General features: G+C 53.6%; 1 protein-coding gene across 8 annotated transcripts in view; it reads left to right on the top strand.

Annotated features, from left to right (window-relative positions):
• Positions 1-26,242, top strand: part of CASZ1 (castor zinc finger 1) — a 280,280-nt gene that overhangs the window by 176,687 nt on the left and 77,351 nt on the right. For 2 of the 8 annotated variants that reach the window (XM_061347950.1, XM_061347958.1), the window contains exon 1: positions 14,771-14,910. The exons of 5 other annotated variants lie outside the window; for them this stretch is intronic. In XM_061347950.1, coding sequence (XP_061203934.1) covers positions 14,862-14,910 — 49 coding nt within the window. In that variant the 5' untranslated portion in view covers positions 14,771-14,861. Of the gene's footprint in view, positions 1-14,770; positions 14,911-26,242 lie in introns of those variants that run through there. One more of the 8 variants, XM_061347956.1, reaches the window with a different exon arrangement.

The raw sequence follows: 26,242 nt of genomic DNA, 5'->3' as shown, positions 1-26,242 counted from the left end.
AGGGAGGTGAAAATGGAAGAAGGTCTAATGCAGACATGCCCTATGTGTGTCCTAGTCATGTCTTTGTCATTGTACACCAGTTGTTTGGGCACCTGGTTTTGTCTCTGCGGGATTTCCTTAGTATCTTCTCTACTGCTTCTATCTTTACAGATAAATAAGTGTGTAAGTGCTTTGGTGATGAGGGTACCGCTTTGTCTTTGTCCATGTGGGCTGGGGGGAGATGAATAAGGTCCTTTCACTGAATAGGATGCAGTCTCCATCTACTGTGAAGTTTTGCTGAGCTCAGTTCACATAATTTAAGATGGTGATGTGTGTGCTCTCCTCCTCCTCTGGCACATTTTTATCTATTCAGACTGCAGCACCATGCTGGTGTGATGGAAGCAGCTCTCTGTCTCCAGCAGAATCCTGCGTATTCTGGGTTTTCCTTTTACCTAAACCCTCTTGAGCTAACTTTGCAGTCTCCTAGGGCTGGATAGTCACTTAGTGCCTGTCTGGTAAGAGTCAGAGTCCAAGAGCCCAGGGAAATGAAAGGTGATTGCCTCTCTTAAAAGCCTCGTCTCCATGTGCTGGGTACCACAGTCCCTATGCCACCTCCTGTGATGGTTACTGAGAAGTCCCTGCCACCCAAGACAGCTCCTGCTGTCCTTGTCTCTAACAGAGGCAGCACAGGCCTCCCTTGTGTGTCACCCAAAAAGTCTCCACTCTCTTCCCTGTGTCTCCACATTGGGAACACATGGGTACCACACTGTCCCCTCTGCATCACCACCAAGTCCAGCCTCTCCCATTGCTCCTGGCACTAATGCAAGGCTCCGAGCAGGCCAGGGCAGGAGTGGCCATGGCAGAGAGGAGGTTGAGGAGCGCTCTGCCCTGTGGGACATCGCCTCAGAGGTGCCAGGAGCACTCAGTGCTCTGTGTCAGCGCTCAGAGCATCCCTGCAGCAGTTGGGACCCCGAGCCCCAGCGCTGGGGAGCCCATGGGCTGAGTCCAAGCGATACCAGAGGGGCCTGGGCTGGCTGGGGTGGGAGGGGGCCCCAAACCAGTGTCAGAGGTGACCGGTGGAAGGCCAGTGTTATGTAAATACCACTGCTGAACATGGCAGGCCTGAATGGCCCTGCGCGTCCATCCATCATTGCTGGGGAACAGAAGCCTCCCTGGGAGCATGGGGGGCCGGCAGCGCGGGGCACGCAGACACAGGCAGCATGTGCCCTACTCATAAACTGTTTGTTTTCTTTTTGTCTCTCTCGTTTCGGGGCACCCCGCTGAGAGCAACTCTCTGTTTTGTCCTTGCAACCTCTCCTCCAGCCTTCCCCCCACCACTCCAGGCCTTCCTTTTCCTCCTCCTTCCCCCGGCCTGTAAAATAAATAGGGAGGGAAAAAAAAAAAGAGAATGGTAAAAAAAAAAGAGAGAGAAAGTGCCCAGTTCCCATTGCGGCTTCTTTCTGTGACTTCAAAGGCTCCCCATCATTGTTTGGGATCGGCAGGCAGTGGCCCTGAAAACGTGATCACAGCCGGGCACAGTGTAGGTCACCACCGAGCGCCATGCTCCGAGCGCTGAAAGGAACAGGCAGATTCTTCCCTTTTCATGCTTCACAACCCTGGTTACAGCGCTCTGCCTCGCCCGCGTGCTCCTCGCTGCGTGGCTATTCTTGCTCTTTTCTCCTCCTTTCCCTCCCTCTTTCTCTCAGCTCCCTCATTTCGCCATCCGTTTGCTCGTGTTCTGCTCGCCTCTGGGCGCAGCATCACTCACTCCTCACTTTCTTCTCTTTCTTCTATTACTTTTCATCCTAACTCTCTCCTGCCCCTTTTCTCCCCTCTTTGGCGCTCTTACACAAATCACTGTTCCTTTCTCCCTTTACCCTCTCTTAAAGGTCAGGCTGGAGGTTGGTTTCCTCATGCTCCCTGTCCCTGTTCAGTAGCAGCCTTCCTCTGACATTTGCCCATGTTTCTGTCTTCCCCTGTGATATCTCATTCACTGTGCCCCAAACTGCAGAGGTTCTGTAATCTCTGGATTAGCCCCAGAAGCCTGCAGTCCTGTTCTCCCTGCAAGGTGCAAGCTGACTGCTTTCATGTGCACTGGGCTTTACTCCCCCAAAACGTAGCACAGCCTTACATGGGGAGGCAGCACCCGGTGCCTGCCAACAGCCTCAGCTTCCAGACTTGCTCTCCAGCTTTGCTGGTTAACGTGTAAGTAGGGTTAGTGTTGTGGATATCTGTGAAGCCAGCCACTGACTTCAGATCCATCACAGGGAAACAGGAATCTTATAAGCCTCACATGGAACATGACACTGATGGTAGTGCTGGAGGGCAGAGTTAGGCAGGGGTAAGACAGAGTGAAGGCGGCCAGCAGTTTGAATGGGCATCCTAGGATACATTTGCAGTGGATTTTAGCTGGGGAACATGACATTGTACTGAAACCTGGGTGTGTTGCAGTAACACTGAGCCACAAAACACCTCCAGCAACCCCTTTGGAGCGGAACAGGACAGGACTGTGCCCCTCCAGCACCCAACCGGGGCACAGCCGCCTTCTCCTCAGCCCCCAGGAGCAGAGATCACAGTGCTTGTGCCTCTGGTGATTTGTGAGGTTGTTTTAATGCCGAGGAGCCCACCAGGACTTGTCTCTTGCTAAATAGGCATATTAAGGGACATTGCAGCAGGGGTTATAGAGTAATAATTTGTCCTAATGAGCTGGTGTCACGTTCTCCTAGGCCGGGCTGAGTGTGAGCAGGAGCTGTGGTAGGAAGGGGCTGTGCTGGCTCTGACCTGTCAGCACAGGTTAATGAAGTTCTGCACTGCTGGGGGGTCAGGGAGCCATGGGGAAGGATGGGCTCTTCCCTGAGCTGAATGCCTCTGGGAAAGGCCTGTGCCCTGCAGGATGGAGCAGCAGGATGCACACTGGGACACCGGGATCTCTGTGCTGGGCTGGCAGCTGAGTGTCACTGCAGCCTCGTCAAGCTGCCTCTGCAGGCAGAGGTGAACCTGCCGCAGGTGGGGTTTGGTAGGGGTTTGTCCTCTGGCCTCACAGGGCAGCCCTGTGGAAGGAGGTGGGAAGAGAAAGAGAGAAGAGGTTTCTCCTCTGTTAAGGTCCTCTAACACTGGCAGGGCTGAGTTCCCACACAGCCAGGCCAAAATTCCTTGTGGCACCAAGGTACAGGGTCAGGCAAGTGGCTGGTGATGAGCAGTGGGAGGTTTACACAGACACCACGTCTTCCTCCTTGCCTTTCTCCTTGCGCAGAGTGTATGAACAGCCAGAGGAGGTTATCTCTGTCCTTCCTGTTCCCTCTTTCTCCTCCCCTTATGCTTTTCTATGGTGTGATGATATCCCCTGCACAGCAACTCTAAACCCGAGCAGTTGCTTCCATCCCTTCTGGAAGCTGGGCAGCCAATTCACCCAGTGAACAGTACTGGGGAGCAGGCTGGTGCTGCGGGTTGAGCAGGGCTCTGCACTCTGCAGGAGAGGACAGGAGAAGCCAAGAAGGAGAACTCCTGTTCCACCCGCTGCCTTGGGGATCCATGGCCCTGTGGATCCCACCACCCGTCCATGCTGGTCAGAACAGTGCCCTTGGCCACACCAGCGCCCTGCAGTCTGCAGCACAAGCTCCATATACCATCTTCCTCCTCCCACTCATCTTTCTTTGCTCCTTGCCCCCCTGCTTCTCTTTGCTTTCCTCTGTCTCCATCTCTCTCTCCCTTTCATCTACTCAGAAGGCTTTACTCCACTTCCTTGTCACCCTAATTGATTGCATTAACCTTTCAGCGTATTGGATTTCCCCAGCACCGTGCAGAGAGCACTGTGCAATATGCTTATAATCCGGGCTGTAATGGACAGGCAGCAGTCAACGAGCCCCTGCTCCAACAGGTTCTGCTGACAACTTCTTCTTGGGGAGGGGGAGCAGGAGCATTGGGGGGGGCTGCCCAGCACGGCTGTCACCCAGTGAGCAGGTGCCACTGTTAGCTTGGGAGAGGGATCCAGCTTGGTAAGCAGGGGGGGAGATGTCATATTTGACCCAATTCCTGTGATTTCTCCCTGTGTCTGAGCCCCCCTCTTCCCTGCCTGCTCTGTCTACAGTTTCGTTCCAGCTGCTCAATACTAAATTAATGTACACTTTACATTTAGGCACTTGTTGCTAGTGGCAGGATGAGAAGACAGTATCAGGAACCCACATGTTTTCAGACCAGGCTTGTCTTTGCTTTTGCCTTTCATTTCAGTGTAAGAGGATGTGAGGGAGGTGGACACTTTTCCTGGGGTTTCAAAAATAAAAGCGTAGGAATATTGTGTTCATGAGGAGGACAGCAGCAGGATGCAGAGACATCAGGAGAAAGAAGCCCTGAATTATATGTATATGTATATATATATATATATCTCAAACTTGGCCTTGGCTAAATCCTTTCATTCCTGGTACCTTATTTCCCCCCAAGGAAGGCAAAGCTGTGATTTCAGCACCCCATAAGATGCTGGAGTCTGCAGGAGGGCCATGGGGAGACCCAGGGCTGTTACCTCTGCTCCCTGGGCAAGGAAGGGAAAGTGGCTGCAGACAGGCAGTGAAGCCACACAGCCAAGTGCCATTGCTCACACTGAATGCGGGGCAGGAAATAAACCCACAGAGTCAGTGGTGGGAGCACGCAGGTCCCTTACAGGCCTGGCATCCTGCTGGTGCCCAGGGCCGGGCCCAGAGGTGCTTTGGCATTCCTTTAAAGGACTGCAGTGATGGATCTGCCATGATCTTCTGGCAATGGGCCCCCCTTTAAAGTATCCTGTGTGGGATTCAGATCAGCAAAATGTTTTGAGCACCAGGTTGAGTTTTGCTAAGCCAGAGTAATTCAAGTATGTATTTAGAAGTTTCATTCAACATGGACCATAGGATGAGACCTAGGTCCTTGTGAAGTCCTTTTATAACAGCATTTAGCACAAGATGGGTCTTCATGTACGGTTGTGGCTCACAGTGTGACAAATAGCAATAGTGGAAGGGTTTCTGTAGGTGTTCAGCTCAAGAGTAACATCATGTTGGTAAAAGCAGAGTTACTCCTGCCTCTCTCAAAGGTGGCCCGCTCTGCCCTGGGGATGTTTAGAGCTGAGGTTTAGAAACCTTGGAAGCTCCTGGGCACACCAGGCTGCATTGTCAGAGGTAAAGGTAAATCCCCATTCTCGTTGTTTTAGAAGGAGAAATGATGGGAGATGGAGAGAAGCAAAAACTCTTCCAGGTGATCATACTGAAAAGTGGGTGACTCCTTACAAGCCAGGAGGTAGTTGAAGGGAGGGGCTTTATTTTAAGTTAAATAGAGGAGAAATAAGAGCAGGAAGCAAAGGATGAGCAGTTGGAAACAAGCAAAAGAGAAAGAGAGTGATGAGAGCAGCACCTCCTAAATGGAAGAGTAAACAGGCACTCGGAGGCATTAACTTAATTGATTGTTCTGCAACAGGCTGAACGCTGTGTTATTCTGTCACCGTGGCAACAACCCAAAAAAATTGTCAGCCTGTTTGGATGAAGTGAAGCGAAACATTCTCTAATTTGCGGTGATCCGGGTGTTTGTTTTCCTTCCGAAGAGGCGGGGGCTCCATTGATCTATTGTTTGCACAGAGCTGGTTTTTAATGGTGATATGGGGAAGGCAGGAGGCGGGGGGGGTAGGGGGGGGTTCCGGGGCAGGTGAGGCAAGGGCAGGTCTCTGCTGTGTTTCTCCACATCTGCCTTTGCAGGGTGGCCGTGTGAATCCAGCAGGAACTCCATAGTAGGAACTGTCCCAAGGAGGGTTGAGGACAGGGGAAAGTGGCTGTGATGGGCTTGTGCCAGAGATACTGCTTCAGTCCTTCCTGCTTCCTTCAGCTCCTTCTGTGTCGCAGTCTGGTGTTGGGTAAGGACAGCTACACTGCCTCAGGGGCAAGAGCAGCTCTGTTCCCCCTAACTCCCTTCCCAAGTCCATGCTATTCCATTCAGTGTGTGCAGAGCTGTGCCTGTGCACACCCTGCACTTGGGGGATGCATCTTTGCACATTCAGTGGAGGAGTCACGTTCAAGTTTTATCCCAGGACCACAGCTGGGGTAAGATAACAAAGTGCCCACTTTTCCCTCTGTTACAGCAGAGAGATGAAATCCCTGAGCCAAAGAATGAGGGGTTTTGTCCCCTGGGATAGGCAGCCAGGTTGCTCCAAGGGGCTGAAGGGAGCAGGAGATGGGGACAGCCACAGTGGGCAGGGTGGATTGCTGCAGGCACAGACCCTGGGAAGTGGTGAGGATGGGAAGATGCACCACAAGCTTGTGCTGCATCTGACCATGCACACCCAGGGGGCGAGGAAGGAAGGAGCTCCTGGGGACACTGCTTGCTGTCAGCACAGGCTTGTTTCAGAGTGAAATGTGGCTGCAGCACTCACTTCAGCTGGGAGATGTTCAGTCAGAACGGGAAAGCTCAGGAGACCAAGGAGCAAGCCCACGTGGCCAGGGGTGAGCAGCAAGGCTTTGGGCCAGAGATGTGATGTCAAGAGATGGGTGCTGTGGCGGTGGAGGGGAAGGCTGGCAGGAAGGTGCCTTACAGGTCTGCAGGGATGGCTGAGAGCCAGTGGGAGGGTGAGTGGCAGAGGTGGCTCTGGGCCAGCACAGGAGAGCAGAGGGTTTCCTCGTGACACAGGATCAGTGGGAGGGCCAGGCTGCTGACCTGCCTTGCGCATGGCTCTGCTTGAAGGTTCCACCCTCTCCTTTGGGGTTTCTGCACTTGCAAAGCCTTTGGGCACCAGTGGGGTTCCCTGTGTTTCCCATCCAGGCAGACCATCCCCATCACTCCCTGGCAGTGTCCCAGACCTGGTCCAGCTGCTGCACAGGGGCTGTCTGGTTGATCCCTAAGATTTCAGGGACAGCTGTAGAATATGTTAGTGTCAGGTACTGGAGAATGTTCTTTATGGGGTGTGCAGGGGCAAAACCCCACAGTATGTCCCTGCCCTCTTCCTGCCTCCCTCCCTGCTCCTGTTTCTGTTGTCTTGTGTGATTTTCCTCCTCTGTTTGTACCAGTTTTGCTTATTCACCCTTTTCCTCTTCTCTGCCTTCCTCTATTTCACTCTCTCCATCCATATTTTAACTCTTCTGCTCTGTTGCCCTTTCTCACAGTGTAGATGTGGGTGAGGATAAGAGCCTCACTGGCGGGTGAGCAGTGTCCCCAGGCACCGTGTCCTGCCTGGGGATCTGTCCCTGTGCTCCCAGTGGGCGGAGGCACGGTGGGTAGGTGGGACAGGAGTGCTGTGTGTCTGCTGGGAGCAAGCTGAGCTGCCAGGGAAAGTTTGGTGGTTATGGGCGTCAGGAGAAGCTAAATAACCCTGTAACTGGTATGAAGGTGAATTCACGGTCTAGTGAGCACTGAAAATACGAGAGGGCTCTGAGACAGGCAGAGTGTGGAGAGGGGAATTCAGCCGGCTGATGGCTCAGGGCAGTGCTTCGTGTCTGGAGCGATGCAGGGACATGCTGTTGCCATCCACAGAACACCACCTCCTGCGGGCTGGCTGGGATGAGGAGGGTGCTCTGTGCTGCAGGTACAGATGAGGGATGCACACACTGACTTGGCAAGAGGAAGTCTGTACCCCTGGCCATGGACACACGTCCCCACAGTGCCATGTGGCTGTGCACATACATGTGCAGACATGCAGATAGCCGTGCCCGCACAGAATCACATCTCTGCATGTCCTCATCTGTGTGGATGCAGCCACAGCCTTACAGACACAGGGGTGCGGGCACACACACCCCACAAATACAGCCCTGTTCTGTCTGCATCGGCTCGCAGTCAAGTCAAATTCCTCTCTGGTGTAAGTACACTCTAGTCAGGCAGCACAGACAGATTTATCCCAGCATATCTTGAATGTCTGTTTGGTTACCTGCTGTGAGCAGGAGAAGAGTTGCAGGAAATCTATTCTCCTTCCAGCTGGGAGAGGCTGATGCCTTGGGGTACCAGGAGATGCGCAGAGAGGAAACCCCCTTCAGCTTTTCACCTGGAGCTGGTAATCTCCTTGCGCAGAGTCCCCAGAACAGGGGAACTGCATTTGAAGCCCAGCCGGGGGTGATTTAGCGTTAGGCGTTCGCAGAAGAGACTTTGATTAATCCGTAGTAAAATCAAGCAGCACTTGGGTGCCAGCACCACATTCCAGGGTGAGCCGGCGACCGAGGTGCGCGCTGGGCAGCCGCCAGGAGCCTGAGCAATCCCGGCAGAGGTGGCAGCGCCATCCAATCCACAGCCTCTCCCCGCTTGGGCTCCTGCATTATTAATTTATTTTTCTCCCTTCCTTGGCAAAAAAAGAGTATTTGGTAACGACCTCAAATTGCAAAATGCTGATGATTTGGAGAATGTGTCACAGAAGCTCCAGGGTGATAAAGGGGAGACGAATCCCAGCCAACAATCCGGCTCAGCCAGTTTGCCTATTTATTAAAGAAAAAGCCCAGATCATTAACTTTTTTGTTGTTCTGTTTGCGGGCAACTCCCTGCTGGCAACTTTCGGGCGCCCAGTAAATTAAACCGAGTATCGGCCTGGTTGGGGGCAGCCCAGGCATGGAGTTAGAGCCGTGAAATGGGTTAGAAACCGGCTCCGTTGGCGTTAGCGCATGAATAAAGCCTTGAGGGTACCAGGGAAAAGTGCTCTCTGGCATAAAGGTGGTGTCGGAAAAGCCTCACTCGCTGCCCTGTGGAGGGTCAGGTATTGTAACCGGAGAGCTGAGCCTCACTTCTCCTCCCACTGCTTGTTCACACAGTTAATTGCCCCTCCACACGTCACTGTGCCATGTTGGTCCCCGGAGAAGCAGGGCTGGAAGAGAGCATCTGTAGGCACAGGCTTTGTTGGTTCCCCATTTGCCTGCTTGGTTTGGTTGTCGTGTAAAGAGCAGTTTAGGGATGGTGCCTCTGTGAACTCGGAGAGTTCCCTGTGCTATCAGGGAAGGGTGATTACGTCCCCCTCCTCTGGAACATCCCACGTGTTCGCTGAAGCAGTGCTTCAAGCTAAATCGGTTTGCTGAGGGCTCCAGCTTCTCTTAATTCAGTGTCAGGACCGGGCTTGCATGGCTATTATTCAAGAAGCTTTATCAGAAGCACAAAGCTAGCATCTGCCCTCCTGCTTCCCTCTGGGCATCACCAGCTCTCCTGCCCTGGGTTTGGCACACGGAGACTCGAGGGACTGCCTCACCGAGCCCATTTGCAGGCAGAACTCGTTTCAGCTCCTCGAGAGTCTCGGCTTTTCCACTGGCTGCAGGAGCGTGGTGGTGGCTTGGATCACGGGCAGAGGTGCGAGAACCAGCTAGAGCTGAGGAGCTGGGGTGGGAGAAGGGAGCAGAGATGCGGCTGAGATTGCTGGCCTCTCCCCTTTCCTCTTTCAACCCAAGTGAGTTGGAATTAAAGCTGGATTTGAGGGTTTAATCTCAGTTGGTGTCCGAGCTCTTTCCCTCAGAGGTAGCCACCTTCTTCCCTCGGCCTGGTTCATGTCCCTCCATAATCATTTCTCTGGTGAAGCCTGCCCAGACGCGAGCTCACGTGGGTGCTGATGGGAGGAGAAGGGTATTTTTCAAGGTTTCTGCTAGGTTTTTTTCTTCTGAAATACAAGGATGTGCAATTTTTTTAGTTTCAATTTAGCATTGGAGAATTTTATAATTTAGTAATTAAAATCTCTGATAGGCTTTAGAAATTGCAGCTAATTGAATTTAATGGGAAGATGATTTTCAATTTTATTTGATTACCCGGACCCCTGGCATTGGTATTTATGGGAAAAAAATGGGAAATGTGCTGTGTGGGCTAAGATGGCATAATTGAATTAGGGCTAATCGGATTTCTTCGTCATGAATTTCACTATAATTTTCCTATAATTTTCCATTAGATATCTAGTTTACAAATATTCACAAAGAAATGAAGCTCTTTCGGAATGGAGATTGCTGGCTAACAGGATTACAGGGACGAGAGCTCGGCACTGCCAGCCCGGGCTCCTGCAGTAATGCAATCGCTGCGTCTGCCTCACACTTACCACCCGCCGCTGCTCCCGCACCCCCCCGGCCCGCTGCCAGGCCTTCCTCTGGGAGCTTCGCTGGCTCTTCACCATGGTGTCCCTGTGCCACTCCAGTGCACCCGTGTCCCCGCCGGTGCGGGCCGTGTCGCTTGGCGTGCGCGCTCACAGATCCCTGTGTCAGCACCGGCGGTGCTCACGCTGCCTCGGTGCACAGGCAGGGCCAGCCCGCGCGTGCTGCATCATGGGCAGCTCTCTGCGTGCGCTTGTCCCTGTGCAACACTTTGCCATCCCTTCCTAGTGCTCTGCTGTAACATCCCTGAGGGGGGGTCACAACCGGTTCCCACTAAATGCAGTCCAGGGTCTCTCCTCTCTGCTCTTGCTGCCCGTTTCTTACCTCCTCCAACATAGAATCATAGAATCATAGAATAGTTAGGGTTGGAAAGGACCTTAAGATCATCAAGTTCCAACCCCGCTGCCATCTCACTTCCCTGCTGTCACTTCTCATGAATGTACGTCCATCCTGCCTGATCCATCAGGGACAGTCCCCAACATCCCTCTGTACCCAGCTCATGGAAGCATGGCTAACACAGCCTCTGCCTGTGGTGGGCAGGTAGAGCAGAGCAATAATGTGCCATGCTCCCTGTGCCTTCTCTCCTTTCTGCCTCTTGCTCCTGCCCAAGCCAGGTCAAATCCAGAGTGAATTTATGGTGACCGTACCTACTCCACAGTCTCAGATTCCTGTATAATGCAGCCTGTCTCTGCTCATCCCCTGTCTGCTGCTTGCTGGGATGCGTATTCAAAGCCTTTCCCCATCTGCTGGTGTCCCAGACCAGTTCAGGACATGGTTGCTGGGAGAGCAAGTCATTACCCTGGGCAGTAGGTAGGGTAGCAGCTCCTCTCTACCCAGAACCACTTGCCATCTCCATAGCATCAGGCCTTCCACATATGTGCAGAGCAGGACAGTCTCTGGTGACAATCCAGTCCAGGCAGCATCCCATGGTGTGCTGCAGCAGCCCCACACACTGTGTGTGTACACATAGGTGTGAACGTGTGTGTGTGTGTGCACACGGCGTGTGCTCAGGTTTTGTTTGCTTCCAAGCGTGTCTGTGCAGGAACACAAGGTGGCTTGCAGCTCCTCTAGACAGGAGTCACCTCTGTTTGGTGCTGGCCCTGTGTTCTCAGGGATGGGTCTTGCCCAGCCTGGGACCTGCCTTTGGGCAGTGGTTTCCCGGTGCCTCCAGAGGCCATCCCAGTGCCTGGTGTGCCGAACTGGGGCTCCAGAGGCTCCGTGGGGCAGCTCTGGGCTGGCTCAGGGTGGCAGCGAATGGTTTCGCAAGCAAAGCTCCTGCTCTTCAGTGCCAGGCACTTCCCCCGTTGGATGCAGTGCCTGGGCAGGACGATGCCCTTGCCTCTGTGCCCTGAAATCCCCAGGCTGCACTTTTAATCGCTGTAGTAAATTGTAACTAATTGTTAGTGCATTCAAACCCTTGCCACTCCTTCCCCCTAAGTCTTCTGGGCCCCTGTGGAACACGAGGACATGCAGTGTACAGTCACTGCCATGTGGCCCGTGCCTGGTACAGCCGTTCCCTCTGGGCAGTGGTCAAGGGATGAGCAGCGTTTGGCTTCCAGCTCAGTGCCTGGAAAAGCAGCAGCCACATGGTGGGGAGCTGGTGTCAAACTCTTTGGGTAAGGCCAAGGAGTAGTAAATGGGAGAAGTGATCCTGGCAGAGCCCCACCCGGCCCATGGAGCCTCGGCACAGTGCTTTGGCAACGCTTTCTGGGTGCCATGTGCCAATGATGTGATTGAAACTGAACGGAGAGGGAAGGAGGGAAAGAGAAGGAAAGGGGAAGAAAGCAGGGATTGTCTGCGCCTGCCGCCCAGGCCCCGAGGCCTGCGGGCGCCTCCCTTGACGAAACAGAAATCAAACAAAATTACAGAAATAGGGCAAGAGCATTTGCCTAATAGACTCCCCGAGCAGGAGCGGGAGCGGGAGCAGGAGCAGGAGGAGGAGCGGGAGCAGGAGCAGGAGCAGGAGCGCGGCGCTGCCAGATCTCCAACCTGCAATCTGGGAGCCCACATGAATCCAGAGCGCGGCCCCAGGCCCCTGGGGTCAGCTCCAGGGAAGGAGGGAGCAACTGCCAAGAACATGGGCTGAGCCTAAAAAACAAAGGTAGAAGAGACACAGAAAGGGGATGTCCCACATATCAGCGTGAGTCACCCCCTGCTCAGCCCTGGCACACTGTCTGCGGGGAAAGCATTAAACTGTAATAATAATAATAAATTAATCATCCTTCCCCCTCCCATTGCACTTTTCATCTGAGGATCTCTGAGCACCTGGCAAACATTAATTACCGAGAGCTCCTCATGCCCCTGGGAGGGTGGGAAGGGACGAGGAGGGATCTCTTCACCTGCCACAGAAGGGCAGCTGTGGTTGGAAAGGATGGGGTGGCTCTTGCCATGGCACATAACATGTTCGGGGCAGGGTGAGGGGTGCTGCTTGTCCTCCAGTGTTCCTCAGGGGTGCAGGAGACACTTGATGCAGTGGTATGGTTGGTCAGAGCGGATCCCTGGAGGGATGGGGAAGAAGGGGCGATGCTGCCCTAACGGTGGGTACAAGGGTACCAAAGGAGCAGAAAGCTCCACAGCCTCCGAGAGAGGAAAGAACAAACTTTTCTTGGGTAAGAGGCAAAGGAGGGAGGGAGTATGGGGAAATAAAACCCGATCCTGTGACTGGAGATGGCTGAGATAGGAAATCAGGCCTGGCCCTTGCGTCAGCTGCAGGGCGTGGGCTTCACCTGAAAAAACACCTTGGCAAGTCGTTCCTGCAGGGAGGAGTGGGAGGGACAGTGGGAAGTCTGCGGAGGGGATCCTCCGGGTGTGTTTGGGTTGTGTGTGTGGGTTCATGCGTGTCATGGCGGATGGGTATGTGTGGATTTGAATGCGAGCGAGCACACAGTATCATTTCCTTTGCTGGGGTGCATATGCATGTTGCGTGTGCGTGCTGGGATGGGAGGGGTGGGGAGCATTTGTATACTGATGTGTGAACGTGCTCAGCTCCCTGCATGTAGAAGAACAGGTATGTTCAGAGGGGCTGTGTATGTGCAGTGACACATCCATGTGTGTGTTCTCCTCATAGGGAGTCAGGAATACAGCGAGCACAACTCCCACTGCTTAAATACTAAGTTCATAGAAGTGAAAAAGGAGGAATCCGGGTGATGTGAGGTGTGGTGAGCTGTTGGGAGCTGTCAGCAGCCTCACACCTGGAAGGAAGCGTTGGGTCCAACTGAGCCATTGCAAAGGCAGAAACGAACCAGCACAAACATTGCTGGTGCTGCCCATCGCTCCCAGGGGAGGATATTCCCTGGCAAGTGATGCAAAATCTGACCTGGGTGTAAGGACCAGTGCAGGCGCTGGTGAGGACTGTGGGTGACGTTCCCTGGGCTGGCACCAAGCAAAACGCAGCCGGGCAGGATGGGGTGACAGTGCTGGTGGGAGCCATTGCGTGGTTAGAAACCAGGAGGAGAAGTTGGGACGATGCTGATAACATTTTGTCCATCTCTCAAAGCTTAGTGCTCAGGTGGGATGGTGAGCTCCATGCTGGGGAGCACGGCTTGGCTGGGACTCTGCTGTCCCCCCCCTGCTTCCAGGCTCAGAGGTCCCCATGTGGCTCCATGTCACCAGACTTTGTGTAGGTTTTGGCCAGAATACGCGTGGTTTTCCCAAATGAGCCCCTTTCCTCTCCCTTCTCCCTGCTCTCTGGCCTGCTACGGTGCCTCTGTGTGTTTACACCCTTGCTGAGGTGATGCGTTGCAGTTGCAGTGCGGGGTCTCTGGGCTCAGGGCACTCTCCGGGTGCAGCGTGTCCTGATGTGTGGAGCCAAACAGAGCTGGGCTCCTTCCAGCCCTGTGACTAACCTGTTCGGCCACTTCTGGCGAGTCACTTCCCTTGTTACTGCCTCAGTTTCCCCATCCGTGCAGTGGGGTAATGATGCTGGCCTCCTTTGAAAAGCACATTAAGTTCTGCTTATAAAAAGGATTTAAGAGCCGGTGAGTTCATGGACTGCTCCCCAGTGAGGAGCCCTGGCTCTGCCAAAACCCACGGAGCCAAGCGTGGTGTGTTCACAAAAACAGCCTGCAACCTGCTCAAAATACCTATTTAATCAGGTAAATAATCTGCTCGTTTGTTTTAAAGAAAGAGGCTTATATCTGTGTTTACCCAACACGCCTCTTAGAACCTCCCTCGCATTCTTTGCTACTTAGAAAAATAAAGCAACAAAAAATGAGGAAATTCGATGCAAAAGAAAAAAAAAAAAACAACAAACCCCAAACCACCCCTCCCGTGGGCCGCCTTCCTGCGGGGCATTGGGCAAGATGCTCTAACGCCGGCATTGTGACACCCACCGGCCACCCCGGGACCGGGCCCCAGCGCTGCCGCCCCGACACCGGGGGCGATGGGCACCCCATCGTATGACGGCTGTGCCCGGGGCAGCCCGCACGGTCCCTGTCTAAGCCCGAGGGCTGCGGGTCCTGCCGGACCCCCCCCCGCACCCTCGCGTTGGCTCCGTCCCCGCCCGCTCCCGGGGCTCGTGTGTCCCGCAGCGCCCGCCCGTTGCGCGGCGATGGGAGCGGGGCAACGCGGTCCCGGTGCGGGGCTTCCCCGCGCTCCGTCTCCGCCCCGCCCGGGCCGTGCCCGCCGCAGGTGACCCCGGCCCCGGCCCCGCACCTGCCCCGGCCCCGGCTGGAGGCGTGTCCCGCCGCCAGTGCCCGCCCCCCGCGGCGGCCGGCGCCCGCCCCCGGCCCCGCTGCCAAAGTGACTCGGGGAGGACCGGCACGGCAATGACATCAGTGCTTTAAACAACTTGTTATTCGGGAGCAATCAGCTGCAATTAGGTATTAATTAAGTATTATGAAAGTTGATTATTTAAGTGAATTCGGCTTTCGTCTCTCCGACTATGGTAAGTACAGCACAATTGTCCTTTTCCTGCCCCGCAACCCCCTCCGCTCGCCGGAGCCCCCGCTCGGTGCCGGTGCCCCCGGTGCGGAGCGGAGCGCTCCATACCCCTCCGCGCCTCCCGTCCCATCGCGTCCGTTCCCTGCGGCGCCGCGGGGCCGGGCGCTGCGGGGCAGCTTCACCGGGAGCCGGTGCCCGGAGCCGCCGCCGCCGCTGCCGCACCGAAACTTTTCCCGGCGCCGAGGCGGGTGCGGGGCCGGGGCCGGGCGGGCGCGGGGCGGCCCCAGGTGCTGCCGGGGCCCGCAGCCTCTTTCGCTTTTCTTTCACTTGTTAGACGGAAGTTGGCTTCCTCCGCTCCGCTGCCGCGGCCCCGGCCCCGCGGAGCCGAGGTGAGCGGGGGGCTCCGCTCCGCCGCGTCCTGCCGGGGCGAGGCGGGAGAGGATGCGGAGGGGAAGTTTATGAGGGTTTTGAAATGATTCTGCGTTTATATTTGTTGTGAGTTGTGTGGGTTGTTTTCTCTTTCATTTCTATCCCCTTCCGAGCTCTGGCGTCTCTCTGGTAAAGGTTGCTTGTCAGGTTCCTGCGCTGGCTAAATGAAAAGGAATTTAATTTATTTGGGACAAGGCAGTGTCAGATGAAGAGGCTGCTTATTACATTTAATGAGTATTGTGTGTTTTTTCCCCCTCCAACCTGGGCATATCTGGGATGGGTTTGTTTTTGTCCTTCCATGTGAGGTATAGGAGACCTCCCCTCACCCCTTCGCATCTCGCAGGGAGGAGGAACGGCGGCCAGGCTAGGGCAATGTTTTGGTTTTAGATTACAGGCCCCACTTCTGGGGCTGGGTGTGTTTTAGGTTCTAGCTTTTTGTGGTGCATCCGCTGGGTTTTAATGGGATATCGGGATGGGGAGAAGGGGTTGGGCTAACCTGGGTGTGGTGGTGGTGGTGGACAGGGCTCCATCGGGCTGGGGTGTGATGTGCTGGTGGGTTTTCCAGCCCTTGGCCAGATTACATTTGACAGAGTGAATTCGGAGTTTGGTTGGAATCCCTTGGGCCGTGTTCCCTTTCTCTTTGGGACCCTTCCCACCACTCTGGGCCCGTACCTGCTAATACAGCCATACCCGCTCCTCCAAGATGGTGTGAACCATTCCCTCCCATTTAAAACCTCAATGGCAGTGATGGGCCCAGTAGGCCTGCACTGGCGAGCTGCCACGGTCCAGCTAATTACTGCCGGAGCCAATGTGTACGTGTGTGTGTGTGTGTTGGTGTTTTTAATAAGGACTAAGATGGTAATAAACTGGTTGATGATTGACTGGGCCTGAACTATGTACTCTGATGCTGTGATTGAGAGGACCATTTTGTTGCCGTTCATTCCCTTTATTTATTTATTTCTATCACTGATCCCAGGAACCGAGTGGCTCTCGGGATCCAGCCATGAGTGTGTGGCTGCCTCCCTTCTGGATCAAGGAGCTGGGAGGCTGCGTGGGCAGCCCAGGAGTTAAGGATGTGGTGAAACTGCAGGAGGGCAAATGCTTTAATGAGTAATAAACAGTGATTTACCCCCGATCTCCATCTCTGGTAGCAGCGATGGGATCTGCAGGCAGCTGCCTCTGCCCCTGCTGGCCTGAGCCCTGCCCACCCTTCACACTCCTCAGAAAGGGCCTGCAAAGCCAACACCTTTCCCTTCTTTCTTGGAAGTGTCGTGGGTGCTCAGGCTTTCTGCATGTTTCAGTGCTGCTGTATGGGAACCTGGGGCCGCAGTAAGCCATGGAAATGAGGATCTGGGAGATCTGTTTAAGTCAGCATTATGATCTGTGTGTGGGTGAACCCGTCTTGTCATGATCTCGAGGCAAAGACCTGCCCCATAATCACCACCTCGAACCCTTATCTCCTTGGGCCAGCTTATCTCCCTCAGTCCCTGGCTCTTGAATCCTCTCCAAGCCCTCGGGCTGGGGCTCCCCGGAGGCAGTGCCCGAGGGCTGCTCGCCGAGCTGCCAGCTGGCACCAGCAGCTCCAGAGGGGTTTCTTTCCCAGAGGGACTTGGTATGTGGGGTCTGAGGCTGCTCTTGCCGAGGGCTTTCTCAGCTCAGTCCTTGCATGGACCTTCTAGGGCCAGAAGCTGTTTGTAGTGGTAAAGGGTTGGAAAGAATTCATGGACCGAGTCCATCCGCACAGGATCATGGCAAGATGTTCCCTACATGTGACTTTCTGCAAGTCTGGTTGTAAATATCTTGAGTGACTGGGCACCTGTCACTTCCTTTGGGAAACTGTTCCCCAACCTAATTATCCTTGGTATGAGATTACAGGAACTGCTTTTGGAATGGGAACCAAGAAACCTATGGTCAAGGAGTGGAGAAACGCCTCGTTTTCCACTCATAGGGTCATTTGGTGTCTGTTTTATCAAATCACTGTTGTTGTTTGGAACACCCCGTGGGTAGGAACACCTTCTCTGGGCTGGTGCCAACTCTCTTTTCTTCTGACAGTACAGCTTTTTGTAGAGACATTGACTCAGTCAAGGTTGGTACTGTTCCTGTGCTGAGCTCATGGTCTGCAGAAGGTTCATAGATGGTTCATTTGGGTGTTCAGGTCACTTTCTAACAGTCCTATGAGATATTTGTTGGGGGAAAGCATTCAAGTGCTTAAACCTGCCTAGTGAAGACTCTTCCTTGGGAGAAGGTTTTACCAGGGCAGGGATTAACCTTCTCATCATGGTGTTAAGCAGGGCCCACATACTGCTTGAAGAGCATGCTTCAAAGCTGGTTGAAGTCCGTAGGAGTGTTTCTGCTGCTTTGGCACTGTAGAGAGATAACTCACAAGAAAGACCAGAAAACTGATTCCTGAGATAAGAAACTTCTGTTTTCCTGCCTACATCTTCTCTTATTCTTTCTAAACCCGGTCTGGCACCTAAAGAGTGGGGTCTGCAGGTGCTGAACCCTTCCACTGTGAAACGCAAGTGCCTGAGAGGGGTAGAGGCTGGTTTAGGACAGATACATCAGCTGGAAGGGATCAAGTATTTAATACGTAGCTTCCATGTCATCTGTTTCTCTTTCTGTTTTCCTGGACTATTTATGCTTCCACCTGGAGTCCTCCTTGCTGCTATCAGAAAGGACTGTCTGAGCTTGGAATTTATGTAAGGGCTTTTCCTACACAGCCTCGTCTGTCCCACATCTCATGCTGCCAGAGCTCTTGGCTGCCCTCACAGCCAGAGCCTTTGTGGTCACTTGGACATCAGATCATCCCCCCCTGGCTGCTCTGTAGCCTTCAGTTTAGGTTTCCCTCTGAAAAGTTGGTTGAAAGTGTCTGGAAAGTAAGGAAAAGCGCTGTGGGAGGTGCAGACAGGCAGTGCGGGTGCCGCATCTCCCACCTCCACCTGCGCTCCTGCCTTCCCTCCCTCGCAGGGGTTGGAGAGCTCAGGTGCCACCCAGGGCTCAGCTCCCAGAAGCGCTGAGAGCGCAGGGGCCACGCTGGGCTTTGGGAGAACCAACGTCCTCAGCTGCACTTGGCAGAGCACAGAGGGGGCAGAGGAGGCTTGGCTGGGAGCAGGGGAGGGGCAGAACCTGCAGCCAAGAGTCCCACCCGGCCCCGTCTCCTCCCCTCCGGTTCAACGCGGACTGGATCAATTTGGACGTCTTCAGCAATAAAAAATGCCGATGTCGTCCTAATTCACCAGGCCCCGAGATGACAGCAAATTTACATTTTTTAATTAAACTAGCAGCCAGTTTTTATGAGAGGGGGCTGGGTTATGCAAATCAAATGGTTGTGTACGAAAGATTAGGAGAGTTTGGGAATAAATTCCACAAATGCTAATAAAAAAAAAAAAAAAGAAGGAAAGAAAATGAGAGGGGGGAGCGGGAGGGACATTGTTCCATTAGCCCCTTTTAGACTGATTTCCCTAGGGAGAAAGCAACGGGGGGTGAGTGATGGAGGCAGCTTTCAGAGACAGGTAAAATCCATTTTGAGGATTGAGAGCCCCTTGGACTAGGACCTTGTTGCTCCCTGGTTCCTCTCCCAGGGCTTGCAGGGGAGACAGAGGCAGACACCACTGGCAAAGGAAAACTTGCTAGCTCCTTATCCCCATTCCTGCTTGCGCAGTGATTCCACAGGCTGGAGCACCAGCTGGGTGTCTGCAGCCTGGGTGAGGATGTAGAGCCTGCACAGTGCTGAGCTGTCGGAGGGGTCATGGTGGTCTTGCAGGAGGGTGGATGTGGCAGGGGGACAGAACAGTACCTGGATGGGCAAAGCCTAAACTCTGGCCACACGTGGTTTTTGAGGGGGTTCCACTGAGCTGCTCTGGATGGGGACCCTCTTGGGGCTGACAGATGGGACATGGAGCAGGGCTGGTCGCTGGGATTCATACCCTGGGGCATCCCACTCTTTTTTCGGGCAGCTTTTGCTTTGGTGGTGGGCTCCTGGTCCCTGGCAGGAGCTTGCTGGTTACACAGAGTAATACCCACCATGGGTACAGGGCTGGGCTTCATTCCACATAGGCACAGGCTTTGTCTGCAGAGCAGAGTGTGTTTTGGAGAGGGATGATGATGCTCTTCCCTCCCCCAGCCTGAGGACCCCCTTGTTGCCCATCCATGGGGCTGAGTCCAGCTGTTACCTTCCCTTCCCAGTGCGTTAACCTGGCATCAGTCTTCTCCCCGTTCTCAGGAGACCTCCCATCTTTCTTCATGTGATGATTCCAGAAAACAGAACAGTTTGTCAAGCCTTTTCGAGAACAAACAGTTACAGTGAACCAAAACCATGCACTTCATTCACGTGAAATATGTTCTTGTTTAAGTTTCCCAAAGAATTCCGAGTTCTCATGGCGTTCGGGAGTTAGGTGTGGTGGCCAGGTACCGAAGCAATTGTTTGCTTTGCCATGGAGAAACACAACCAGAAAATTTCTGGAGGCTGGGAAACTGCTTAAAGCTTCCAGTCCTAAGGCAGTTTCATGCTCAGAATAAAAGCTGAACAACCCGTGTTGGTTGGCAAGAGCGAGCGAGGGGTGGAGAGGAGGAGATACAAGGAAAAAAGGATGGGAAGACTCAAGTCACCGGGTGCGTTTTAGTGCAATCCCCTGAGGATTTGGGTGCCTCACTAGGGAATTTTGCCACCCATTCCTAGTTTTGGGGTGTGAAGTGATGATTCACCTTCGTGCACATGTTTTCCTTTGGAGAAGGTGACATTTTAGCACAGCCTCTTGTGAAACCAGCAAAAACACGGAGCTCCGGCGGAGCGTTTCTGGAGGTGCTCCCCACACCCAACACCTACGTCCCCGTCGCCCTGTCCCGCACGTGCACATCTGCCCCAGACACTCGCCCGCCTCCCGGACACTCACGTGCCCTGTGTTGGTGTTGGGCTGAACTTGGTGTTCTTCAAGCTGCTCTCTCAAGACATCACCTTCCCCTGCACCCGGGTTCTGCGTGCTTGCATCACTGTGGTGATGAGTGGATCTTTGTTAGCAGCAAGAGAAGATCAGTATGGTCCATGCCCCTGTGTTAGGTGTCCCTGTGCACCCACTGCTGCTGCAGTGTGTCCCCTGCTGTTCCTACTGCCAGGAACGATGGCCTGGGTGGCAGGGTTGGTCCACAGGCAGGTAGGCAGTTGTATAGGGGATTTTTGTAACGTGAGTTTCTGAGCTGAACTAGGGCCAAGTTCAGCCTAAATCTAACAAAGAGAGCTCCAGAACAGGTCTTTGAGACGTGGCAGAGTCTGAGGATTTGGTGTGGGATGAATAACTCCTAATCTATAAAGTGGGCATAATCATACTCCCCTGTGCAGCCCAGAGCCAGGGCTGGGCGCTTCAGTGATGGAGATAAGGGAATGAGGCCTGGCTGCTGTCCATGATGGGTGCGGGGTCGGGCAGGAGCGCTCCTCCCTCCAGCCGGGGTGTGGAGCTGGGTGTGGGAGAGCCCAGCCCGCTCCCACTTCCCGGGAGCTCCTGACCCATGGCACCCTCCATATCCAGGGTGGGATGCTGTGGACCCTCGAGGGGGGTTCTCCAGGACCTGGGCAAGGGGTGCTTTGTGTAATGGTACCATGGTGTGAGCCCCTCTCCTGAGAGTGGCTGGGAGGAAGAAGCAGGAACTTTCAGCTTCCATACATGGGAAACTGTCAAAAGCCAGGTAGCAACACCAGCTTTTGTCTGGTATTTCCAGAAAAACCCGGCGGGACCTGGCATCCCAGGGCATAATTTATTATGGAAAAATAAAATAATAAAGTCCCAATCCCTTTGAGGCCTGAGTCATAGAAGCATCTTCTCATTAAAGCAGCTCCACCTCTCCGCATGGTGTTTGCCAGCACCTTGCCTGGATGAATCCACTCCCCGAGCCGGCTTGCCCAGAGCAGCCCTCCTCCTCCTCCTGCTCCTCCTCCTCTCTGCCTGTGCACCCCTCTCCTCCAGCACCCCTTCCCCTATCTGGAGCAGCACGAGCAGTTCCACTTGTCAAGCCAACTTCTCCCTTCTTCAGGCCAGGGGGTTGTTTTGTTGGTGTGTTTTGTAGACAAATGTCTTCATCTCTTCACCCACCTTCCACCCCCTGTGCTATCAAGTTCCCTGGGCATGGCCCTGGCTCCCACATCCCCTTCTCCCGGCCAGCCACGTGGGGTGGAGGTGTGTGTGTGGTATCTTTCCATGGCTTGAAGCTCTCTTCCAAGTGGCCCTCTGCAAGCAGGGGAAGGAGAGGAAGCTGCTGCTGGAGTAATTACCATCTGCATGTCCCGAAGGCAGGCAGCAGATGTTAGCAGAGGAGGACCGCATTGGAAGAGGGTGAGGGAACAGAAGCCGGGGAGAGAGGGTCTGCTCTTTCCTCTTGATTGCAGATGAGTCTTTGTAACAGAAGCTGGGTAGGACAAGAATCACAGTTTTGCAAAGTTAGATCCATGCGCTTGGAAACTTAGCGAGGAAGCTCCCTTGCTGGCTCTCGCTGTGTTTTCAGTCATTCACTCCTGCTTTTCTCAGCCTTTTTCTATGCTGCACTATTTAACTTCCCTTGCTAAATAGCTTTCCTTTATATCCTCCTTCCTTTCCTTATTCCCACAGACCCACCATTCTTTGTCACTCTCCTGGACTTCCCATTCTGCCTTTGATTCTGCCTCGGTTTTCCTTTCCTTTCCTCCCCCCCTTCCACCTCCCTTCCATTATCTTACTCTCTTTATTTTTCATTTTCCCATTTGTCTGTGGGCTGATATTCAGATGAACGCACTTCTTCCACTTAAAGGAGGTCATGAATATTAGGATTTTTCCATCAAACAATGAAATATGGCTCAAATTACTCTAAAGAATAGGGCCCTTTTCATAAACCACCTGCTGGTTCTTTTGAAAGCAAGCACAGCCACTCGCCTGCGTGCTTCAAGCAGTTGTCTCTCATCTCCACCTCGCCAAGCTTTGCCATTCCAATTCCTCCTTCTGAATTTGTTGCTCTTGGTGGAGTGAGTCTGCTCTTCCCAGGCTGCCAGCACCCGAGGAGTCTGGGTTTGAACAGGTTGGGGCAGGATGGTGATTCTGGCAGGATCCTCGCTGCTTTGAATGATGGTTTGCGATTGTGTTTTATTTGATTGCGGTGTGCTTGTTTGGAGGTTTTAGTTTTGTTTTCAACAGCGTTTTGGTGTGAAGCTCATTACCTCTCAGCTTGACTGTGAGGGGGATCCAGTATTCACATGGAGATGCACAGGCACCCACCTTCTCCTTGTCTTGCTGGTGTGGGCCAACACCGTCCCCTCATCGTGAGGTGTCTGGCTCAGGCCTGGACACCAGCCCAGGGCTCTGGTTATACCCTGAAGCCCATGTGTGCACTGAGGCTGAACTGAGCTCTTGTTCCAAACTGATCTGTTGGGGCTGATTGTAGTTCACTGCTGAGGCTGGGGTGGGATTTGTCTGGCTCTTCCCAGCGAGGTGAGGGCCATCCTGCAGCACCCCAAGAAAGAAGCTAGAATGGATCTGTGCTGGAGGTGAGACCCTGAGCCAGGCAGGTCCCCTTCCTGCTGTCTCCTTCCTCCCAGCTACATGGCTTTGGAGAAGGAGCTGTGAGAGCAGCGGCTGCAGACACCCTTCTCCTGAACCTCGGGAAGCCAGGGGTGTGCTCCATGACATCCTACATTACCTGTGGTCCTGGCTCTGCCCTGCTGGTAGCCCATTAGTGAGGATGAGGAGGGCCTTGGAGCTTTGTCCTGTGGGCCTGGAGAGCACAGGCAGAAGGGTCTGTGCATTCCCTTGGGAGCTGCCATGAGGCACGCGTGGGCAATGCCAGAGACGGGGACAACAGAGGACACCAACTTGTCTCAGACTTGTGTTTTCAGTCCAGCCTATTTATAATCCTCATAGTTGCTATTTTTTCCCCAGTTGCATGGCTGTGTCCTGTCCTCGCTGTCTTCCATCTTCCCTGAGCAAAGCTCGCTGTTTTCCATGTGCCTGTCCTGGAGGCACACAGCATCATCCCTCTGGGGCAGGCACCGCTCTTCTCCAAGGAGGCATCTCTCCGTGGTGCCCTGCTTCCAGGCTCGTGTCCCAGCCCTCTCCCACCCGGCCCCGTGTTTCCCCGGGCACACACTGCATGCACAGCCTGGGCTGTGTGAGCACCGAGTTTGTTTTGCCAGGGTGACCTGTTTAATCATCTCATTTTCTGGTGCCCGTTTATTCCTCGTTTCCACGGTTACAGCCCCATTAAGAGGAGAAGCAATAAGGCAGCGAGTCAAACAGGTAATAAAAACATTAAAGCCATGTGCGCGTTGGGAGGGAGCAGCAGCACTCACTGAGATGAGACGGGCCCTGCCAGGGAGCCTGAGCACACTGTGGGACCACCCTGTTCAATTCCCAGCCTTTGCAGGGGCCTCACTGCCCACACAGCATCCCACAGCATCCCACCCTGCTCCCTCGGAGCGTGCTGCCACTCGGGACAGGGTCACTGCTGCCAGTGTGTGCATTTCCCATTGCTGTGCTGTCAGTGCAGAGTTGAGAGTAGCCAAAAGCACTTGAAATCAGAGTATTTTTGCAACTGTATTTTATTCCAACTGTATTTTATCTAAGTCTCTAGCAAAACTTGTGGGGTTTCTGCTTCATTACTGTAATGCTGGTGGACCCAAACATTGCTCTGATTTGGGTACTGATACTCTGAGGAGTGCAGCCCTGCAGAGCTGGGCTTCTGCACAGCTCCTATAGTGCTAACTGTTCAAAATGCTAATGTATTTACAGCTAGCTACCTAAACCTGGAACATCATGACAGTGGTTTGAAGCTTTCCTAGGTGGAGTATCTGTTTATGGAAGGGCATATTTCTGCAACCTCCAGGAGAAGGTCAGGCTCCATGGAAACAGGATAGCTGCATCTGTGCTCCGTGGGCTGCCAGCAGGCGACTGTGAGGTGGGAGCTGTTCAACCAGGAGGATGATCCTTATGTCCCTAGCTAGAAATGCAGGGAATGCTGTGGAGAGCAGCACAGCTGGGAGTTACCTCTCCGGCAGGGAGAAATCCCCAGATTCCTCTTCTTCCATTGAGAGCTCATGAAAGGAAGGTAGGAACTCCTCTGGAGTGAGGAGCAGGCAAAGGGCCCTGCTGCGTCCAGGATAAGGGGTGCTTTCAGAGCAGCTCACTTTCCTCCAAGGCAGTGTTCCTCAGGGTCTTGGTAGGTGAGAGCCCTTTGTTACTATATGCTTGTTGTCCCAGACTTGGCTTTGTCAGCAAGGAATTCGTGGCCTGTCTCCCTTGAGAAATCGGGGCTGGGTTCACTCATGGGCATAAAACCATGACCTGGCTACAGAAGCCAGCAGAGTTACTTTTCCTTCTCATTCCCCAGTGCCCATGGAGGGACTGGATCTCAGAGGAAGGGATGTTAGGGAGCAAATTGATGTTTTTAATACCTGTCTTTCATGTGAGGACCAGTAGCTGTCTCTGATGGTCAAATGGAGATTGAAATAGGAGTCCCTGGACACCAGCAAGCCTGAGGTTTGAATTTTCAGAGTCACACTGCATTGGCCAGATTCTGTTTCTTTGGGGTTGGAGGATTATCAAAGTCTCCACCTCTGAGCAGTGAGGAAGGAAGAGCTCTCTGGAGACCTGCCCTGGGCTGGAGAATACAGACCTGGTGAGGCTGCTCCTTGTTCCAGCCGGTCTGTAGGACTGGTCTGGGAGCTGACTTGGTAATTCAGGGTGGAAACGATTCTCCAGGACCCACCCCAGCCTCTCTCCATGCTGATAAAAGGGCCCCATCCATTCCTGGGAATGGGAAGAGGGGTTTGACCTCCTTCGGGTGATCTCTGGCACGCTGTGTATGTACCCAGGGTAGCTACAAACCCTGATGCTTTGTTCAAGCTGCTTATAAGTAATGGGCTTAGGCAAAACAAGCAAAGTGCGTAAATGAAAACTCCCTGCTCCAGGTGGGTTTGAGCTGCTGGTCACTGTCATAAAGGAGCTGATACCCAGGGGCTGGAAGGGTTCTGGGCTTTGAATGAGGATGGGTTTCACTGTGGATGAAGAGACGAGGTTAAATGTCTCCCTTACATAGGTTGCCCTCAGAGCAGAACAACAATATTCAGAAGAACAAACAAGAAGAGAGAGCTAGAACCTAATCAGGGCAATGGAGTAAGCTAAATCCAAAAGTGTTCCACCTGCACCTTTCTCTGTGCAATATTCTACCCCGTTACAGCCCCACTTTGGGGCTCTTTTTATGTATTTCTGGCGTTGTTTTGGCCTTCATAGTTTCTCTCCTCCTGACTCTATCAGAAAGCATATTTGTGGCAGCGTCTGTGAAAGGACCTGGCTTGCTGAGTAAATGTTCAACGTGGAAATGAGCCGCATGACCTTGAGGGGGGGAAGAGGGAGGAAAGCTGAGAGAAATTCATAAAAAGCTGAAAAAGAAAAGAACAAGGAGGAGGGAGGGGAGAGGAGGAAAAGATAAAAGGCCCGGCCAGGCTGGATGAAGTCACACAGGAGAGGAATAGTCTTTCTTGTTACAGAACGTGGACGTGTAGGATTAGACATCTCACAGGGGCCCGATTCTCAGCTGTGCTGAGCAGTGACACTTGGAAAAATAGGCCCATTTAAGGTGACTCAAGTTGGGCAACAAAAGTCAGTAGTCACTTTAGATCATCCTGGCCTGTGTTCAGAAGGGTGAATTCTGTCCTTGGCGAAAGGCCCAAGGGAGAGTTCTGTGTACTGTTCCCGTTCCCAGAATAGGACCTGGGGTGGCTCCTGCACCTCGTGCTGGTCCTTTGGGGCAGAAATCACTGTTCCCCAAGAGGGCTGAGCCTCTGCCTGCACTCCCCTGGCAGGGGATAGCGGTCGCTGCATTGCAGCCAGGTTGTTCTTTGGTGTGGAAACAGGGCCTGGATTGATCCATGGAGTTTGGGGGGGGATGTGGGT

This window comes from Neopsephotus bourkii, unplaced genomic scaffold (assembly GCF_033783945.1).
Source record: "Neopsephotus bourkii isolate Nb327-2 ecotype Australia unplaced genomic scaffold, CSIRO-AGI_Nbou_v1 NB_333, whole genome shotgun sequence".
In the NCBI taxonomy this organism is placed as follows: Eukaryota; Metazoa; Chordata; class Aves; order Psittaciformes; family Psittacidae; genus Neopsephotus; species Neopsephotus bourkii.
Note: the sequence above shows the minus strand (reverse complement) of the source record. Positions and strands in the feature narration are given on the sequence as shown.